Source organism: Somniosus microcephalus, chromosome 3 (assembly GCF_052327205.1).
Source record: "Somniosus microcephalus isolate GS21.2 chromosome 3, FLI_Smic_1.0, whole genome shotgun sequence".
In the NCBI taxonomy this organism is placed as follows: domain Eukaryota; kingdom Metazoa; phylum Chordata; class Chondrichthyes; order Squaliformes; family Somniosidae; genus Somniosus; species Somniosus microcephalus.
In genome coordinates this window covers 269,420,125-269,441,782 of record NC_140989.1, presented here as the reverse complement: position 1 = coordinate 269,441,782, position 21,658 = coordinate 269,420,125, and the positions used below count along the sequence as shown (strand labels likewise).

At 45.9% G+C, this 21,658-nt stretch overlaps 2 protein-coding genes across 2 annotated transcripts in view; one reads left to right on the top strand and one right to left on the bottom strand.

Moving 5' to 3' along the window:
* Positions 1-15,570, bottom strand: part of LOC147121920 (dual specificity protein phosphatase CDC14AB-like) — a 77,846-nt gene extending 62,276 nt beyond the window's left edge. Inside the window, exon 1 of the mRNA XM_085982465.1 lies at positions 15,350-15,570. Coding sequence (XP_085838591.1) covers positions 15,350-15,449 — 100 coding nt within the window. The 5' untranslated portion in view covers positions 15,450-15,570. The remainder of the gene's footprint in view (positions 1-15,349) is intronic.
* dbt (dihydrolipoamide branched chain transacylase E2) overlaps positions 14,806-21,658 on the top strand; it is a 97,651-nt gene continuing 90,798 nt past the window's right edge. Inside the window, exon 1 of the mRNA XM_085982462.1 lies at positions 14,806-14,840. Coding sequence (XP_085838588.1) covers positions 14,821-14,840 — 20 coding nt within the window. The 5' untranslated portion in view covers positions 14,806-14,820. The remainder of the gene's footprint in view (positions 14,841-21,658) is intronic.

Below are 21,658 nucleotides of genomic sequence, written 5' to 3'. Positions count from 1 at the left end.
TAGTAGGCGGGGGAAGAAGACAAGCGTGGGAAGCCGCCATTTTGGGAAAATAAAATATTTAAAGAAACTCTCAAGGATGCCTAAACACGGTAACATCACTGCTTTTGATAGCGATGTTGAAGATTGGGCCACGTATGTAGAACGCATTGGAGTTTATTGTACAGCAAATGAGGTACCAGATGATAAGAAAGCAATAACCTTATTAAACTCAATGGGTGTGAAGACGTACGGGTTATTGAGGCACCTTGTAACACCAGATAAACCGGCAGATCAGACTTTCGCGAATATTGTTACTATCCTGCAAGAACATTTAAACCCCACGCCGCTGCTGATAGCGGAACGATTTAAATTTTACAGAAGAACGCAGCTGAAAGAGGAAAGCAACGTGGAATTCTTAATTGAACTGCGCAAGCTATCAAAGTACTGTCAGTTTGGTACAGGACTAGCAGACGCTCTGAGAGATAAATTCGTGTGTGGATTACTAAAAGAAGGAACTCAAAAGCGACTGCTAGAGGAAAAGGACCTTACGCTTGATAAAGCTGTCACCATTGCAGCATCGCACGAGGCAGCAGCAAGAGGCACCGCGGAAATGCATCTAAGGTCATCAGAACTCAGCACCAATCGAATGGCATTGGGTGCAGTAAAGTGTTATCGTTGCGGAAGGACAACGCACGATCAGAACCAGTGCTGGTTCAAAAATCAGGAATGCAGAAAATGTGGCAGGCTAGGTCACATAGCTAAAGTATGCCGGTCAGGAAAGAAGACCAGCAACAAAAAGTCACCGCAGGAAAAGTGCAAAAAGGTACACAAGGTGACAGAGAACAGTTCGGATGAACAGAAGACGGATTCAGACTCCAGCAGTAAGGAACTGGGTTGTCTAAGAATACATAATGTGGGTAACACAGCAGACCACCAAACTATCTGGGTCACACTTCAGATAGCAGGAGTCCAAGTGAAGATGGAATTGGACACTGGATCGGCATTGACGGTCATGAATAAGCAAGATTACAAAAGGTTATTTCCACACATTCCCCTAAGGGATACGGAGATTGTATTGAAAACATACACGGGGCAAAGAGTGTACCCCATCGGAAAGATAGAGGTAAAAGTGGTCCACAAGGGCGAAGAAAGCCAAGTAATGGACTTATATGTGCTACCTGAAGGAGGTCCACCACTACTGGGACGGGAGTGGATTAGGAAAATGAATATGGACTGGCACTCCTTGAAGGCACTAACGGTAGATTCCGGGGTAACAGATGTCAAACCTAAACGATTGTCCAGAATATTGGATGATGCTAAAGAGGTGTTCCAGCAGGGACTGGGAACACTGAGAGGAATTACGGCAAACATCAAGGTTGATGAACATGCACAACCAAAATTTTTTAAAGCCAGACCGGTACCCTATGCAATACGACCTACTGTAGAAGCGGAACTGGAAGCGCTAGAACGTTCAGGTGTACTGTCTAAGGTAGATTGGAGTGAGTGGGCTATGCCCATTGTTCCCGTTATGAAACGTCCTTCGAACAACAAGCCAGGAGAACCAGGGAAGGTTCGCATCTGTGGAGATTTCAAAATCACCGTTAATCCGGTGCTTCACACGGTGCAGTATCCGCTTCCGCGGATTGAGGATATTTTTGCTTCGTTGTCTGGCGGGAAACACTTCACCAAGATAGACCTGGCGCAGGCGTACTTGCAGATGGAGGTTGAAGAAGAGTCACGCCAATACCTCAAGATCAACACGCATCGAGGTTTGTACCGGTACAATAGGCTGGTTTTTGGAGTGGCATCGGCTCCAGCAATTTGGCAGAGGGCCATGGAGCAGGTGTTACAGGGAATTCCAGGCACACAATGTTACCTGGACGATATTCTGATTACAGGTGATGGTGATGAAGAACACCTCGCAAACTTGGAACTGGTGCTCAACAGACTGAAAGAGTATGGACTTAGAGTTAATCGGCAGAAATGTGAGTTCTTCCAGAAGCGGATCTCGTACTGTGGTCATGTCATTGACCGGGAGGGGCTTCATAAGTCTCCTGACAAGATAGAGGCAGTTGTAAAGGCTCCCGCTCCGGATAATGTCTCTCAGTTGAGGTCGTTTCTAGGATTGATTAACTATTACCATAAATTTCTACCAAATCTATCCACGGTACTGCACCCGCTAAACGCTCTTTTACAGAAGGGGGTACCATGGGAATGGAGCGAAAACTGTAAGAAGGCATTTCGCAAAAGCAAAGAATTGATCACCTCAGAGGAAGTGTTGGCTCACTTCAACCCGACACTGCCTATTCGGTTAGCTTGTGATGCTTCTCCATATGGTATTGGGGCAGTACTCTCACACAAGTTGCCAAATGGCACGGAAAGGCCAGTCGCGTTTGCATCCAGATCATTGACCTCCGCTGAGCGCAACTATGCGCAGATCGATAGGGAGGCTCTCAGCCTTGTATGGGGAGTGAAGAAGTTTAATCATTACCTGCAGGGCCAAAAATTCACACTTCTGACAGACCATCAGCCGTTGGTATCCATTTTTAACCCTAAGAAGGGTGTTTCAGTGATGACAGCACAGCGTCTCCAGAGATGGTCCCTTTTCCTAGGGGCACATCAATATCAAATAGAATTCAAAGGTACGAAGCAGCATGGCAATGCTGATGGGCTGTCGCGCCTGCCACTACCTGAAGAAGAAGAAACGACGAAAGTTGACCCTGTTGAGTTATTTCATTCGACCATCATCGAGTGTTTACCAGTCACCAATGCAAGTATTGAAAGAGAAACCAGGAATGACCCGACACTGTCCAGAGTCTACGAGGTGACAGTGAAAGGATGGCCAACATGTGGTGATCCTCTGTTACCGGCATTCTCGGCAAGGCAAGACCAGCTGTCCGTCTGCCATGGTACTTTGATGTACGGGACAAGAGTGATTATTCCTCCCAAGTTAAGGGAAAGAGTTCTAAAAGAACTGCATGAAGGTCATCTGGGGGGAGTTAAGATGAAAAGTCTTGCTAGGGCTTATGTATGGTGGCCGGGTATTGACCAACAGATAGAGGAGTTGACGAAAAGCTGCGGTGGGTGCCAAAAAGTGCAAAATGCACCTCCGATCGCACCACTACACCCATGGGAATGGCCTTCAGCCCCATGGCAACGCATACATATTGACTTTGCTGGTCCATTCATGGACTCCATGTTCCTAATTGCGGTGGACGCACATTCCAAATGGCCAGAAGTGATCAAGATGAATACCACTACTTCAGAAAAGACAATTGCGGTGTTAAGAACAATATTCGCAAGGAACGGATTGCCAGAACAGATCTGTTCGGACAACGGACCACAGTTCGTGTCGGAAGAATTCCAAAAATTCTTAAAGAAGAATGGGGTGAAACATTATACCTCTGCCCCATATCATCCGGCGACAAACGGGTTGGCCGAGAGATTTGTCCAAACATTCAAAAAGGCAATAAAGGCCATGAACGATGATCAGATTCCGCTACAGCACAAGGTGGACAATTTCCTAACGGCGTATCGAAACGCCGCTCATGCAGTGACTAACCAAAGTCCTGCCATGATGTTTTATAACAGGAGGTTGCGGTCCAGGTTGGACTTGTTAAAACCAAATGTGCGGAGGGAAGTGGAAAACAAACAGTTCCGGCATATTAATAACAAGTCCACTCGAAGTTTCGACGTAGGACAACCAGTGTTGGCAAGGGGCTATGGAAACGAAAAATGGCAGTCCGGAACAATTCGGGCCAGACAAGGACCTCTGATGTACACAGTAGATATTGGTAACAATGTGATAAGGCGTCATGCGGATCAACTGGTAGAATCAAGAGCAAGGGTCGAACCCATGGTTGCGACAGAGACAACTGTGGAAGACGTTAATGAACCTGAAGCATTTACCTCGGCAGGGACTGTACCTGATGATGACGTCCAATACATAGGAAACCAACAAGAAGAGTCACCTCAGCAACAAGAATCAGAGACCACTGAAAGGCGTTATCCAGACCGAATCAGAAGGCCTCCTGAGAGACTGAACCTTTGAACTGTTTATACCTGAAGTATATATGTATATATGTTATGATGTTATGTTAAATGGGGATATGACTATTAAGCTAAAAAGGGAGGATTGTGGTGTATGTAACCTGTTCCACCTTAAGAGAACTTAAGCCTGTTCCACCTTAAGAGATGTACTACTTTCTCTGGCTGCTGTATACGTAATACCGGTGGTGACCACCGGTATATAAGCACTGTGTAGTAAGATTGTATTTAGTATAGTCCTGACCTCCAACCAGTAAAGACCTGTTGAACTTTAATCTTGTGGTCTGTGTGTTATTAATTACAACTAGAACACACAGACTTAACATTCACTATTACCAAAGAGTGAATATTATATGTGCTTTATTGGCTGCTTTGAGCAGAGAGAGACCACAAGATTGTACTGGGAATGCTAACAGAAGGTAAGACTACAGCCATTTGTTTACTTTCTACCAAGTAAGGTGCGATAATCTACCGTTCGATGAACAAAATCAAACCGCCCAGAACTTCCGCTCGTAATCAGTGACTCCTACTAGAAAACTACATAGATTGACAATAACAACAGAAAATGCCGGAAAAACTCAGCAGGTCAGGCAACATCCGTGGAGAGAAATTTGAGTTGACGTTTCGGGTTGGACCCTTCTTCAAAACTGGAAAGAAAAGAAACTAGATTGAAGGCAGGGCTGTGATCGGACAAAAGAATAAAAGAAACAAAAGAAGTAAAAGAGATTAGAAGCTAGACGAGATGGTAATAGGCTGGGATTAGGTGTAAAGTGTACTGGCAGGGCAAAAGATAGCTGCCAGGTGTGAGAGAGAAACAAAAGGAAAGTGGGGGGCGGGGGGAAAGGAGTGGAACAATTACAAGAGAAAATGAAATGGGGGCCGAGCTTATGATCTGAAATTGTTGAACTCGATATTGAGTCCGGAAGGCTGCAGAGTGCCTAATCGGAAGATGAGGTGCTGTTCCTCGAGTTTACGTTGAGCTTCTGTGGAACAATACAAGAGGCCAAGGACGGTGAGGTCCGAGTGGGAATGGAGCGGTGAATTAAAATGACAGGCGACCGGAAGCTCAGGGTCACACTTACGGACTGAACGGAGGTGTTCCGCAAAGCGGTCACCCAATCTGCGTTTGGTCTCCCCAGTGAAGAGGAGACCGCATCGTGAGCAGCGAATACAGTATACTAGATTGCGAGAAGTACAAGTAAATCGCTGTTTCGCCTGGAAGGGGTGTTTGGGGCCCTGGACAGTGGGAAGGGGGGAGGTATAGGGGCAGGTGTTACATCTCCTCCGCTTGCACGGGAAGGTGCCAGGCGAAGGGGAAGGGCTGTTTGGGGTGATAGAGGAGTGGACTAGGGTGTCTCGGAGGGAGTGGTCCCTGCAGAATGCTGAAAGGGGAGGGGAGGGGAAGATACGTTTGGTGGTGGGATCACTTTGGAGGTAGCGGAAATGCCGGAGGATGATCCGTTGAATGTGGAGGCTGGTGGGGTGAAAGGTGAGGACAAGGGGAACCCTATCGTGGTTCCGGGAGGGAGGGGCAGGGGTCAGGGCAGAAGTGCGGGAGATAGAACTGACATGGTCGAGGGCAGTGTCAGCCACGGTAGAGGGGAATCCTCAGTTGCGGAAAAAGGAAGACATGTCTGAAGCACTGGTGTGAAAGGTGGCGTCGTCGGAGCAGATACGGCGGAGGCGGATAAACTGGGAGAATGGAATAGAGTCCTTACAGGAAGCGGGGTGGGAGGAAGTGTAGTCCAGGTAGCTGTGGGAGTCAGTGGGCTTGTAGTGAATATTGGTCGATAACCTATCCCCAGAGATGGAGACGGAGAAGTCGTGGAAGGTAAGGGAAGAGTCGGAGATGGACCATGTGAAGGTGAGGGAAGGGTGGAAATTGGAGGCAAAGTGAATGAAATTGTCAAGTTCGGGGCGAGAGCAGGAAACGGCACCGATACAGTCATCAATGTATCGGAAAAAGAGGCGAGGGAGGGGACCCGAGTAGGACTGGAACAAAGATTGTTCCACATAGCCCACGAAAAGGCAGGCATAGCTAGGACCCATGCGGGTACCCATGGCAACACCTTTGATTTGGAGGAAATGAGTGGAGTTAAAGGAGAAGTTGTTCAATGTGAGAACAAGTTCAGCCAGGCGGAGGAGGGTCGTGGTGGATGGGGACTGGTCGGGCCTCTGTTCAAGGAAGAAGCGGAGCGCCCTCAGGCCATCCGGGTGGGGGATGGAGGTGTAGAGGGATTGTACGTCCATGGTGAAAAGGAAGCGGTTGGGGCCAGGAAACTGGAAACTGTTAAAGTGGCGGAGGGCGTCCGAAGAGTCGCGGATGTAGGTGGGAAGAGACTGGACAAGGGGAGAAAAGATAGAGTCAAGATAGGAAGAGATAAGTTCCGTAGGGCAAGAACAGGCTGAAACGATGGGTCTACCAGGGCAGTCCTGTTTGTGGATCTTGGGAAGGAGGTAGAAGCGGGCTGTGCGGGGTTGGGGAACTATGAGGTTGGTGGCAGCAGGGGGAGGATCTCCAGAGGAGATGAGGTCAGTGACAGTCTTGGAAACGGTGGTTTGATGTTTGGTAGTGGGGTCATGGTCCAGGTGGAGGTAGGAGGAGGTGTCGGAGAGTTGGCGTTCAGCTTCCGCTAGGTAGAGGTCAGTACGCCAAACAACAACAGCACCACCCTTGTCAGCGGGTTTAATGACAATGTCAGGGTTGGATCTAAGAGAATGGAGTGCTGCAAGTTCAGAGGGAGGTAGGTTGGAGTGAGTGAGGGGAGCAGAGAAATGGAGACGGCCGATGTCACGGCGGCAGCTAGCGATGAAAAGATCTAGAGAGGGTAAGAGGCCAGGGGGAGGGGTCCAGGTAGAACGGGAATTCTGCAAGCGGGAGAAAGGGTCAGTTGTGCGGGGGGAAGACTCCTGGCCAGAGAAGTGGGCACGGAGACAAAGGCGGCGGAAAAAGAGCTCAACAATCGTGCCGAGCTCGAAATTCATTGATGGGGGCGTAAGGGGATGAAGCTCAGGCCTTTGCTGAGGACTGATCGTTCAGGGTCTGAGAGTGGAAGGTCAGAGGGGATAGTGAAAACGCAGCAGGGGGTGGGATTGGGAGAAGGGGGGTCAGAGGAAAGTGAAGGGGAAGAAGGTTCCGGAGGGGCGTTGGTGTCCAAGAGTTGATGAAGCTTGCGATCCTTGACATCGGAAAGGAAGAAGAAAAGTTTTTTGTTGAAACGTCGGATGAGTCAAAGGATGAAATGGAACTGTGGACCCGGACAGCTTTGAGATAGAGTGCGCCGGTGTTGCTGAAGAGAGAAGTCGAGTGTGTTCATGTGGCGCCGCATGGCGTTGAGCGTGGATCTCAGGATGCGGCGAGAGCAGTAGTTCGAGGAACGATGAATATCTTGGAGATATTTGTAATCCTGGGTGGATCCGAAGCACGAAGGGTGGAAGTTTAGTTGGAATCCACGTGGAGTAAGTCGGAACCGGAGACAGTTGCTGAGGAAAATGATGTGGCTGTGAAACCGAGTCTTGGCAGATACCTGATCAAACACGAGAAGGGAAGCTGAAAGTAATGAAGATGAACAAGGTTGAAGAGCCAAACGGAGATCCCGTCGAAGAGAAGAGCAGAACTTCTTCAAGGTAGGCATTCCTAGAAGAGGTGTGGCAGTGAACCAAACACTAGTACGATAGCAAAATACTGCAGATGTTGGAAATCCGAAATAACAACAGAAAATGCTGGAAAAACTCAGCAGGTCAGGCAACATCTGTGGAGAGAAATTTGAGTTGACGTTTCGGGTTGGACCCTTCTTCAAAACTGGAAAGAAAAGAAACTAGATCGAAGGCAGGGCTGCGATCGGACAAAAGAATAACTCCTGTTGAAAACAGGATTGGGCTCAGCTATGACGCCCTCTACAGTAAAATAACCTCTTGGCAGTTATTGTCGAGAGCCACACATGAATAACCGGCCCTAGTCCAGGCTAACAGAAGGCTTTGAAAAATGAGTTAATTAAGTTTAGTTGATGGCTTCCTCAGTTTATAAGTCATGTCCTTTGATGATTTTTTGTTTTGTTTCTATTCAGGAAAAATAGATCACTGACCCAGAGCATCACCTGCAGAAATGAGCCCTCGGATGGATGTCATCTGGACCTGGAGTCCGCTCTACTATGAGATTTCCTATTCTACCCAAGATGACATCCCTATCTGTTTTAATATTTATAATTGTATTGTCTACAGTACATCCCACAGCTGGAAACTGATAATCATTCACGGGGTGTAAAGTGATGTGTCCATTCAGAATAAAGTGCTAACACAATGCAATAGATTTCATTACAAAAAAGGAAATTTGAGAAAAATCCACAACGCTATTTCATAATGCACGAGTATTCATCAGTATGATATACACATTCATTTTATATTGCAAATTGTCATTAAAAAATCATATTGGTTTCGGTGTATCTGCAGTAACAGGCCTGATCTAACTTTAACACAACACAGGCGAAGATTGGTATTTTAAAATTCAGATTATATAATCTGGTTACATTAATTGACTCCTCCACTGCTTACCCCAATAATTAGTTCAATTAAAACTTTCAGTCCACAAATGTAAAAATTTGGCATGGTGCTGTGCAAAGCGCATCTTCAAAACAGGCTCAGAGACTAACAGCCAAATAATTGCACATATTTAAAAGACAGATCGTACTGTTAACCGATGTGCAAAGATCTCCCAAATACTATATGGATGTTATGATTAATTTACATAAACCTCAGATTAGGGCTCTAGTCCTGTTGGTTAACATTTATTGAATATGAATCTGGGCCGTGATAAATACGGATATAGGTGTATTTTTACTGTAACTTCAGCACCCATTTTACAGCAATAAATTTGCAATATAATTCAAACAGAGAAGCACTGGAAGATCTGCCACAAGAAATAGTTTCACATCGCCTGCCTTTAGAATCATAGAAATTTACAGCACAGAAACATAGAAGATAGGAGCAGGAGTAGGCCATTCGGCCCCTCAAGCCTGCTCCGCCATTCAATGAGATCATGGCTGATCATCCAAACTCAGTACCCTGTCCCTGCCTTCGCCCCATATCCCTTGATCCCTTTAGCCTTAAGAAATATATCTGACTCCTTCTTGAATATATTTAATGAATTGGCCTCAACTGCCTTCTGTGGTAGAGAATTCCATAGGTTCACCACTCTCTGGGTGAAGAAATTCCTCCTCATCTCAGTCCTAAATGGCTTACCCCTTATCTTCAGACTGTGACCCCTGGTTCTGGACTCCCCCGCCATCGGGAACATCCTTCCTGCATCTAGTCTGTCTAGTCCTGTTAGAATTTTATAAGTTTCAATGAGATCCCCTCTCATTCTTCTAAACTCCAGCGAGTATAAGTCCAATCGACCCAATCTCTCCTTATATGTCATTCCTGCCATCCCAGGTATCAGTCTGGTGAATCTTCGCTGCACTCCCTCCATGGCAAGAACATCCTTCCTCAGATAAGGCGACCAAAACTGCACACAATACTCAACGTGTGGTCTCACCAAGGCCCTGTACAACTGCAGCAAGACATCCTTGTTCCTGTACTCGAACCTTCTCGCTATGAAGGCCAACATACAATTTGCCTTCTTAACCGCCTGCTGCACCTGCATGCTTACCTTCAGCGACTGGTGCACAAGGACACCCAGGTCTCGTTACACTTCCCCTTCTCCCAATCTATTGCCATTCAGATAATAATCTGCCTTCCTGTTTTTGCCACCAAAGTGGATAACCTCGCATTTATCCACATTATACTGCATCTGCCATACATCTGCCCAATCACCCAACCTGTCCAAATCATACTGGAGTTTCTCAGCATTCTCCTCACAGCACACATGCCCACCCAGCTTTGTGTCATCTGCAAACTTGGAGATATTACATCTAGTTCCCTCGTCTGGATCATTAATATATATTGTGAATAGCTGGGGTCCAAGGACCGATCCCTGCGGTACCCCACTAGTCACTGCCTGCCACTCGGAAAAAGACCCATTTATTCCAACTCTTTGCTTCCTGTCTGCCAACCAGTTCTCTACCCAAATCAGTACCTTTCCCCCAAACCCATGTGCTTTAACTTTACATGCTAATCTCTTATGCGGGACCTTATCGAAAGCCTTCTGAAAGTCCAAATACACCACATCCACTGGTTCTCCCTTATCTATTCTACCAGTTACATCCTCAAAAAATTCCAGTAGTTTAGTCAAGCACGATTTACCTTCTGTAAATCCATGTTGACTTTGTCCGATCCTATCACTGTTTTCCAAGTGCTCTGCTATTACATCTTTTATAATGGACTCTAGCATTTTCCCCACTACCGATGTCAGGCTTACCGGTCTATGGGCTAGAAATTCAGTAGGCTTTGCGCCCAGTTTTTGCCCAAAGAGGGCTTTTGCGCCACTTGCTGAGATTGCGCTGATATTCAGCGCTGCGGTAATGGCAGCGTTAGCCAGTAGCGCTGCGCCGCCACCGATGACGTCATCGGTGTGCGCAGTGCCCCACTACCGCCCTGCTACCGGCCCGACCGCCATATTTAGTTGCGGCCGCCTCTTCCGCAGCGGCCGCAAACAGCGATCTGAAAACGGGGCCGTCCTGCAGCCTTAGTGGGGCGAGTTAAGGCGGAGGTGCGGCCGGCCGCTTTTTCGGCGGCCGCCTGCCCGCACCTCCTTCCCCGGCCTCCTCCACCCGCCCCCCGCGGCATTGCCGGCTGTTTTCTGGGAGCCCGGCACTTCTCCGTGGTGCCGGGCTCATTTGCTGGCACTAGCAAGCGGCGATCTCGCTGTTGCAGGCACCTCCCCCTTAAGAGAGGGAGGAAGGCCTGCAGTACCGCAGCCTGCCGCTCCGCAGCGGGTGGCGCTGCGGCACCTAGCGCGCCGAAATTCAGTTTCAGCGCCCCAAGCGGGGGCGGCCACACCCTTGAATAGCGGCCGGCTTCGACTTGGGGCGCTGAAACTGAATTTCCGGCGGGCGCAAGTGGCTCCGCGCGCAGCGGTAACTTCTGGGCGCAGCGAGCTGGCGGGCCCAAACTGAATTTCTAGGCCTATAATTCCCCATTTTCTCTCTACCAACTTTTTTGAATTGTGGGGTAACATTAGTTACCCTCCTATCCATGGGAACTGTTCCAGAATCTATAGAATTTTGGAAGATGACCAGCAATGCATCTACTATTTCTAGGGCCACTTCCTTAAGTACCCTAGGATGTAGATTATCAGGCCCTGGGGATTTATCGGCCTTCAATCCCGTCAATTTCCTTAACATCATTTCCCTACAAATACTGATTTCATTCAGTTCCTCCCTCTCAGTAGACCCTATGTTCCCTGACATCTCTGGGAGGTTATTTGTGTCCTCCTTTGTGAAGACAGAACCAAAGTATGTATTTAATTGGTCTGTCATTTCTTTGTTCCCCATTATACATTCCCCTGATTCTGACTGCAAGGGACCTACACTTGACTTCACCAATCTGTTTCTCTTCACATATCTATAGAAGCTTTTACAGTCAGTTTTTATGTTCCCTGAAAGCTTACTCTCATACTCTATTTTCCCCCTCTTAATTAATCCCTTTGTCCTCCTTTGCTGAATCCTAAACTGTGCCCAATCCTCAGGTTTGCTGCTTTTTCTGACCAATTTACATGTCCTCTCCTTGGATCTTATGCTATCCCTAATTTCCCTTGTTATCCATGGTTGAGTTTCCTTTTTTGTTTTATTTTTATGCCAAACAGGGATGAACAAATTATGTAGTTCATCCATGCGATCATTAAATGTTTGCCATTGTCTATCCACCGTCAACCCTTTAAGTAACATTCCCCAATCCATCCTACCCAACTTGCGCCTCATACCATCATAGTTTCCTTTATTTAAATTCAGGACCCTAGTCTCTGAGCCAAATACTTCACTCTCCATCTTAATGAAGAATTCTATCATATTATGATCGCTCCACCCCAAGGGGCCTCGCACAACAACATTGCTAATTAATCCTTTCTCATTACATAATACCCAGTCTAAGATGGCCTGATCTCTAGTTGGTTCCTCGACATATTGGTCCAGGAAACCATCCCGTATACACTCCAGGAATTCCTCCTCCACAGTATTGTTACTAATTTGGTTAGCCCAATCTATATGTAGATTAAAGTCATCCATGATAACTGCTGTGCCCTTATTGCATGCATCTCTAATTTCCTGTTTAATGCCATCCCCAACCTCGGCATTACTGTTTGGGGGTCTGTATACAACTCCCACTAACGTTTTCTGCCCCTTGGTATTTCTCAGCTCTACCCATACAGATTCCACATCATCAGAGCTAATATCCTTCCATACTATTGTGTTAATCTCCTCTTTAACCAGCAATGCTACCCCACCTCCTTTTCCCTTTTGCCTGTCTTTCCTGAATATTGAATATCCCATTGGAGGCCATTTCATCCCATCGTGTTCACACCGGTGGACAAAGAGCTATCCAGCCTAATCCCACTTTCCAGCTCTTGGTCCATAGCCCTGTAGGTTAAGGCACTTCAGTGCACATCCAAGCACTTTTTAAATGTGGTGAGGATTTCTGCCTCTACCACCCTTTCAGGCAGTGAGTTCCAGACCCCCACCACCCTCTGGGTGAAGAAATTTCCCCTCAAATCCCCTCTAAACCTCTTACCAATTACTTTAAATCTATGCCCCCTGGTTGTTGACCGCTCTGCTCAGGGAAATAGGTCCCTCCTATCCACTCTATCTAGGCCTCTCATAATTTTATGCACCTCAATAAGGTCTCCCCTCAGCCTCCTCTGTTCCAAAGAAAACAAACCCAGCCTATCCAATCTTTCCTCGTAGCTAAAATTCTCCAGTCCAGGTAACATCCTCGTAAATCTCCTCTGTGCCCTCTCTAGTGCAATCACATCTTTCCTGTAATGTGGTGACCAGAACTGCATGCAGTACTCTAGCTGTGGCCTAACTAGTGTTTTATACAGTTCAAGCATAACCTCCCTGCTCTTGTATTCTATGCCTTGGATAATAAAGGCAAGTATCCCGTATGCTTTCTAAACCACCTTATCTACCTGTCCTGCTACCTTCAGGGATCTGTGGACCTGCACTCCAAGGTCCCTTTGTTCCTCTACACTTCTCAGTATCCTACCATTTAATGTGTATTCCCTTCCTTGTTAGCCCTCCCCAAATACATTACCTCACACTTCTCCGGATTGAATTCCATTTGCCACTGTTCTGCCCACCTGACCAGTTCATTGATATTTCCCTGCAGTCTATAGCTTTCTTCTTCATTATCAACCACACAGCTGATTTTAGTATCATCTGCAAACTTCTTAATCATACCCCTTACATTCAAGTCTAAATCATTGATATATACCACAAAAAACAAGGGGGGGAAAATTCAGTATCGCCCCGTTTGGGGCGCGATTATCGGCCGGGTGCAAAGTTTAGCGCCTGGCGCTAGTTATCGCCTCCAACTGCAAACTTGGCTTTTATCGCCCCTGGTGGTGATTGAAGTGCTAAATCAAGCGCTGCACACCTGTCTTAAGGCACAAAGGCCGAGGAGCGAGGCGCCAACTCAGAGCGCTGGTGAAGCTCATGTAATGTCAGTTAGCGATGGAACACAGACACACTGTCGCCGGCCAGTTCTTAAAGGGGAGTGTCGTTCTTGCTCTCCATCCACACCCTGCTCATTGCAGCCTTGAATCTCGGCCTGGAGAGACCTGTACATCAAATCTGTTGGAAAGAACAAAGGAGAGGCCCAGGGAAAGAGCTCAGAGTGCAGCCCCCATATTCTCTTTTAAATTGATGCAAGGAAGATCAAATCAGAAAGAACGTGCAAAGTGCTGCTCAGTACCCAAAACTCCTCAACACAGCTTTGAATATCTCCTGCAGTCTCTCTCTCTCACTCAGAATGCGTGGTGCAAAAATTTCACCGACAAAAAAAGGCAGGAAGCGGTCACCTTTAAATAGCGCTCCCCTAGTCCCTTCCCGGCTGCAAAATGCTCCCCTCAACCTGTCATTGCTAGCGGCAGGTGGTAAGACAGGGGGGTGCCACTCAATATCTAGTCCGGGGCGCTACTGGGGCATTGCACACTCGACTTATGTCACTATCTGCCGGTGCAGGAGATCGTGGCGGTAGTGTTTAGCGCCGCCGCAAACTGTCTAGTTAATTTTGTGAGCGGCACAAACATCGCCGCGCACGGGCGCCAGTTGATTTGCGCCCTCTTAAGGTGCTAATGGGAGGTGCAAACCAACTGAATTTTTCCCCCAAGGTACCTAGTACTGAGCCCTGGGGAACCCCACTGGCTTGACACCATAGGCAATACAACGCCCACGCGGGGTCAATCCTGTTTTTTTTAAAAAGGAATCCCTTGGTTTTCTCAAGCCCTTTTTATCCACTATTGGTTTAAAACCTTGATTTAAAGTGTAGACATTCCCACCTGTATTCGCTAAACCTTTAAATTTTAACCTGGGAGGAATAATTCCATTTGGAAGGAGATAGTATAAATGAGGTACTGCCTGGCTTTTAACTTGTAGCCGTAATACAAGTACACCAGTATTTGAATGACCTCATTCAGACAGCTTGTGACCCCAGCTTGTCACACGGCACCATTATCTCTGTGCTACCATGACAATACTACCGGTATAGATACAGAACGATTAGTGTCGTCAATGGAAGGTTACTGACGTCCTTTCTCTCGTCATTCCACATAATTCTCGTAATACACACTTCTCTTTCTCCCCCCTCCCAGTTTGAAGGGGGGAAAGGTTTACAAATCCATCGCACGCAGTGTAAGGAATACAGATGTCAAGGCTCCCTGTACAGTAAGTTGGACATTAACGTACTCGCAGTACAGTCCATGTTGGACATTTAACGTACTCGCAGTTTTGTCGCTTGTGCACTATTTCAATCATACAGCTACTCGGTGAATAGATGCCTAAATGACTAATCTTTTACCCCGTATCCTACATGTACAGAGAGGACATTATGGTTATCTGGAGTGACAAACTCGACCCCTTCCCCAGACTACCCTTCAGCTATTATAACATTCCTGTAATATTTTATCTGCCTATCCTTTCAGATTGACATGTTTGTTAAACAAATATTTGCACATATTTGAGCTCACGGATTGAAGTTTTTTTTGGATCCCGAGTAAACACAGCATTGGAATATTTGACTTTAACCGTACCCAAAAGTAGATACATATGCTGGTATTCTAACAAAAGCAAAGCTTGCACAGATGTACGTGGCCCCATTGAATGGATTTCAAACTTCCATCACCCATCCGAGTGGGCAATCGGGAAACAGCCTTCCCAGAGCCCCGGTAACCTACCTCCAATATCAACAAACCAAACACGGTCTGCCGCGGATCGATTACACAGGTCGGGACTCCACATATCAGGACGGTGCTTCCAATTGGAAGGGTTTGACATCCCTTCGTAGGCTTCAGGGCTTCGGTATGGGTGAAATCAAGTGAATATGCTGCATTGGATTTCGTTAGGAGAGGGGACAGGTTTGGGTTCCTGGCAGCTTGCAGTTGGGACGAGTTTCAGCACTAGCTGGGGCTTTGTGACGTCTCCACGCCAATAACCACGTACCTTGAAACTAACAAATGAGTAGCCGCTGACCCCCCGCACCCGGGGACTGCTGAGTCCAGCACAGCGGGGCCATTCATCCCCTCACATAATCGCATTCCACTACCTCTTTGCTTTGGCAAATTAAACACCGGTTATATTCCAAATGCACATAAGTCGGGAGCAGAAAGGCTTGGGAGAAAGTTGTTAGATACAGGTAGAAAAGCGGAATCAGCCACAATGATGTGGGGTTTCGCAACAAATGAACAGAACCCCGGGCATGCATCCATTCCGTGAAATCTAAACTCACTGCAAATTACACTCGTCTGAACGTCAGTCCAGTGTCTAATGTTCCATCACATCAATCAGCAGGGGCACAGCCTGACAACTCATTATAAATGGACACGATCATCAATAATTTCTCCTGGATTCGTGTACAAGTCTTTGTGCAGGAGAGACAAATAATGGTACAGATCAATTATACATAAATATGGTGCCCGCTGCTTGCAGCCACTCGGGGTAATAGTTTGAGAAGCAGCACAAGTGAAATTGTCAAACTGTAATCACTTTCAAAGGATCAGACAAGAACATTTAAAAATAATAGTGCCAGTACTTTGCAACAGCTAAATTGTCGTATATTGAAAATGATAATTCTGCAGTAAGAAAACTCTACCTGTTAATAGGATAGCATATGTGTCCTATTTTATTCAGGCCAATACTAAGACAACTCCAAGCACTCCCCTTGAAAGGGCGCACCACAAGTAAATAACAGTCCGCCTATCCAGACCAGAATGCGCGTCAGTGTAAATACTAAACTGTAATATAGGGCAATTGTGCACAATGTTTATGGTAACATACACGTCACAGCATTCTGTGGTAATTTTTCTTCAGAACTGCAAAATAGTGGAATGAGATTTCAGTAGCCTTTCACGCTTACATCAAACTTATTTTACCATTCTTAAATGTTATTGGCAGTTATTTTACTGGCATCGCAGTAGATTATATATGCCAGCACAGTCCCCATGACATTCCTCAGATGATGTTTAATGCTATATATTGTACAATAACCCAGGCCTACTGATGTATAATGATTCAATAAGTCTTTAAGTATTATAGGACTAATACTGGGATTAAAGGGTCAGTGATTGCGTGGATCCGAACGGTTAAGGGACAGAAAGCAGAGAGTCGTGGTGAACAGTTGTTTTTCAGACTGGAGGGAAGTGTGCAGTGGTGTCCCCCAGGTATTGGTGTTGGGACCACTGCTCTTTTTGATATATATTAATGACCTGGACTTGGGTAGATAGGGCATCATTTCAAAGTTTGCAGGTGATACGAAACTCGGAAATGTAGTAAACAGTGAGGAGGATAGTAACAGACTTCAGGAGGACATAGACAGACTGGTGAAATGGGTAGACACATGGCAGATGAAATTTAACACAGAGAAATGTGAAGTGATTAATGTTGGTAGGAGGAATGAGGAGAGGCAATATAAACTAAATGGTACAATTTTAAAGTGGGTGCAGGAACAGAGAGGTCTGGGGGTGTACGTACACAAGTCCTTGAAGGTGGCAGCACAAGTTGAGAAGGCCGCTAAAAAGGCATACAGGATCCTTGGCTTTATAAATAGAGGCATAGAATACAAAAGCAAGGAAGTTATACCAAACCTTTATAAAACACTGGTTAGGCCCCAGCTGGAGTATTGTAGCCATTTATGGGCGCCACACTTAGAATCATAGAATGGTTACAGCACATAAGGTGGCCATTTGACTTGTTGAGCCCGTGCCATCTCTCTGCAAGAGTACTTCAGCTTGTCCCACTCCCCTGCCCTTTCCCTGTAGCCTGTAACTTTTTTTCCTTCAGGTACTTATCCAATTCCCTTTTGAACGCCATGATTGAATCTGCCTCCACCACCCTTTCAGGCAGTGCATTCCAGATCATAACCACTCGCTGCATAAAAAAGTTTTTCCTCATATCGTCTTTGGTTCTTCTGCCAATCACCTTAAATCTGTGTCCTCTAGTTCTCGGCCCTTCCGCCAATGGGAACAGTTTCTCTCTATCTACTCTGTCTCGACCCCTCATGATTTTGAACACCTCTATCAAATCTCCTCTCAAACTTACCTGCTCTAAGGAGAACAACCCCAGCTTCTCCAGTCTATCCACGTAACTGAAGTCCCTCATCCCTGGAACCATTCTTGTAAATCTTTTCTGCACCCTCTCTAAGGCCTTCACATCCTTCCTAAAGTGCAGTGCCCAGTATTGGGCACAATACTCCAGTTGTGACCAAACCTCTATTTATAAAGCCCAGGATCCTGTATGATTTTTAACCGCTTTCTCAAACTGCCGTGCCACCTTCAAAGATTTGTGCATATACACCCCAAGTCTCTCTGTTCCTGCACCCCCTTTAGAATTGTACCCTTTAGTTTATATTTCCTCTCATTCTTCCTACCAAAATGTATCACTTTGCACTTTTCTGCATTAAATTTCATCTGCCACATGTCCGCCCATTCCACCAGCCTGTCTATGTCCTCTTGAAGTCTATCACTATCATCCTCACTGTTCCTTATATTTCCAAGTTTTGTGCCACCTGCAAATTTTGAAATTGTGCCCAGTAGACCCAAGTTCAAATCATTAATATATATCAAGAAAAGCAGGGGTCCTAGTACCGAACCCTGGGGAACACCACTGTTTACCTTTTCCAGTCCGAAAAACAACCGTTCACCACTACTCTCTGTTTCCTGTCAATTAGCCAGTTTCATATCTATGCTGCCACTGTCCCTTTTATTCCATGGGCTTCAACTTTGTTGGCAAGCCTATTATGTGGCACTTTATCAAATGCCTTTTGGAAGTCCATGTACACCACATCAACCGCATTGTCCTCATCAACCTTCTCTGTTACCTCATCAAAAAACTCAATCAAGTTAGTTAAACACAATTTGCCTTTAACAAATCCATGCTGGTTTTCCTTAATTAATCCACACTTGTCCAAGTGACTATTAATTTTGTCTCAGATTATCATTTCTAAAAGTTTCCCCACCACCGAGGTTAAACTGACTTGCCTGTAGTTGCTGGGTTTATCCTTACACCCTTTTTTGAACAAAGGTGTAACATTTTCAGCACGGTGGCATAGTGGTTAGCACTGTTGCCTCACAGCGCCAGGGACCCGGGTTCAAATCCGGCCTCGGGTGACTGTCTGTGTGGAGTTTGCACATTCTCCCCGTGTTTGCGTGGGTTTCCTCCGGGTGCTCCGGTTTCCTCCCACAGTCCAACGATGTGCGGGTTAGGTTGATTGGCTATGATAAATTGACCCTTAGTGTTAGGGGGATTAAATACGTGGGGTTACGGGGATAGGGTGGGATATGTGTTGGTGTTGGTGTAGGGGTTACAGGGATCGGGTGGGATATGTGTTGGTGCAGGCTCGATGGGCCGAAATGGCCTCTATCTGCACTGTGGGGTTTCTGTGATTTCTGTGATTTTCAATTCTCCAGTCCTCTGGCACCACCCCCATATCTAAGGAGGATTGGAAGATTATGGCCAGCACCTCTGCAATTTCCATCTTTACCTCCCTCAGCATCCTCAGAGGCACCCCATCTGCTCCTGGTGGCTTATCTACTTTAAGTACAGCCAGCCTTTCTCGTACCTCCTCTTTATCAATTTGTCGCCCATCCAGTATCTCAACTACCTCCTCTTTCACCATGACTTTGGCAGCATCTTCCCTCTGCCTCCATGTGTAAGTCTCCTTTTTGGTCCCTAATCGGCCCCACCCCTCCTCTTACTACCCATTTACTATTTATATGCCTATAGAAGACTTTTGGATTCCCTTTTATGTTAGCTGCCAGTCTATTCTCATACTCTCTCTTTCCCCCTCTTCTTTCCTTTTACAATTCCCCTCTAAACTTTCTATGATCAGCCTGCTTCTCACATGTATTCTCAACCTGATATTTGCCATACACCCCCTTTTTATGCTTCATCTTACTATCTATTTCATCATCCAGGGAGCTCTGGCTTTGGCTGCCTTACTTTTCCCCTTCGTGGAAATGTACCTCAACTGTACCCAAACCATCACCTCTTTAAAGGCAGCCTGTTCGATTACAGTTTTGCCTAACAAGCTTTGATTCCAATTTACCCGTCCAGATGCGTTCTCAACCCACTGAAATTGGCCCTCCTCCAATTAAGTACTCTAGATTGCTCTTTGTCCTTTTCCATAGCTAATCTAAACCTTATGATACTATGATCACTGTTCCCTAAATGTTCCCCTACTGACACTTGCCCCATCTCATTCCCCAGAATCAGATCCAGCAATGCCTCCTTCCTCATTGGGCCGGAAACGTACCGATCAAAAAAGTTCTCCTGAACACACTTCAGAAATTCTTCCCCCTCTCTGCCCTTTAGGAAGGATGTCAAAGCTGTAGAGAGACTGCAGAGGAGATTTACTAGAATGGCACCAGGGATGAAATATTTCAGTTACATGGAGAGGTGAGAGAAACTGGGGTTGTTCTCTTTAGAGAAAAGGTTAAGAGGAAATTTGATAGAGGTATTCAAAATCTTGAAAAGTTTTGATTGAGTAAATAAGGGGAAACTGTTCCCAGTGGCAGAAGGGTCAGTAACCAGACAGGTAATTGCCAAAAGAACCAGAGGCGACATGAGGAAAAAATGTTTTTGCAGCAAGTTGTTATGCTCTTGAATGTACTACCTAAAAGGGCGATATAAGCAGATTCAATAACAGCCCAGAATTTGCGGTCCTGATGACAGCGAACTGGCCACAAGTTAAAGAGTTAGCACATGTGCAGCCTAGTGCGAACATCCTGAAGTTGCGGTCTGTCATTCCTTGCTCCGCCAACCCCGCCACATAGCCGGCAATCAGTGAAATCTCTCAAATCATGGAAACTGATGAAAACTTCAGCTTTTCCACAGCAATTACACAGTTAAATACCCCATTAAAAGCTGGAACCTTTTGGATAAGTGTAACTGAGGTTTTAACAGCGCATTGACTGCTAAACAAAGGTTATGGTCCTGAAAAACAAATTTTAATTTTGTGCAGTCAAATTTATCCATTGTAATAAAAATTTTAATTAAGAAACTTTAAAAAAATTTATTTCAGGTTTGTCTTTTCTCGATGTGAGAGCCCCAATCTTTGTTTTGCTTTCTCTAACATTTTTTAAAAGTTAGAATTTTAGCTTACCCACTTCCTGGTTCGCTGTCTGTGAGAATTCTGCATTTTGATTGGCTGCTTAGACAGCTTGTTGCCATCACAGCAGCTCACACTATGGCATCCCCATTAACTTCCGTTGATTTGAATTACGCGTTGGAAAACCCAAAAATCTCGACATACAGAATGCAAGATTTTTATGCAACGCTTACTTTGGGGCCAGTAGCGAACACCTTTGCTTTGCCTCTGACCGCAAATTCCAGGTCAAAAACTTTCAAAAGGAAATTGGATAAATATTTGAAAAGGAAATCATTGCTGGGCTATGGGGGAAGGGCAGGAGAGTGACACTAATTGGATAGCTCTTTCAAAGAGCCGGCAGACACGGTGGGCCTAATGGCCTCCTTCTGTGCTGTATCACTTTTTGATTCTATAATATTTTTGGACTCAAATATTTTGTGCATATTTGGGTGGAAACTGTAAATCAGTGGCCATGTTTACTATTAAAACTTAGTTTAACTAATTAATTCTATCTCTCAGCTCTCTTTTTTACAACCCAGGTTAGTGAAGATGGTGGGGAAGATTGCTAGGTTGTTGTAGGTAGGCTGTAGCAGTAATAGGGAGCTGGGGGGTCACGTGGCTTGGTAGTGTTGGAAAGATGCTCCCAGGATTTTGAATAGGAGCAATGAAGTTTGGGAGTGTTGAGAGATTTAAAATGTTTTTTGTATATGGGACATACTGGCAAAGCCACATTTATTGCCCTTCCTTAGTTGCCCCGAGAAGATGGCAATGGGCCTTATTTTGAACTGCTGCAGTCCTTGTACTTGTGCATCCCCCTCCCTTTGCCCCACCGTTGACAGTTGTGTGTTCAGCAGCTTAGGTTCCACATTCTGGAATTCCCTAAAACCCTCAAACTCTCTCTTCC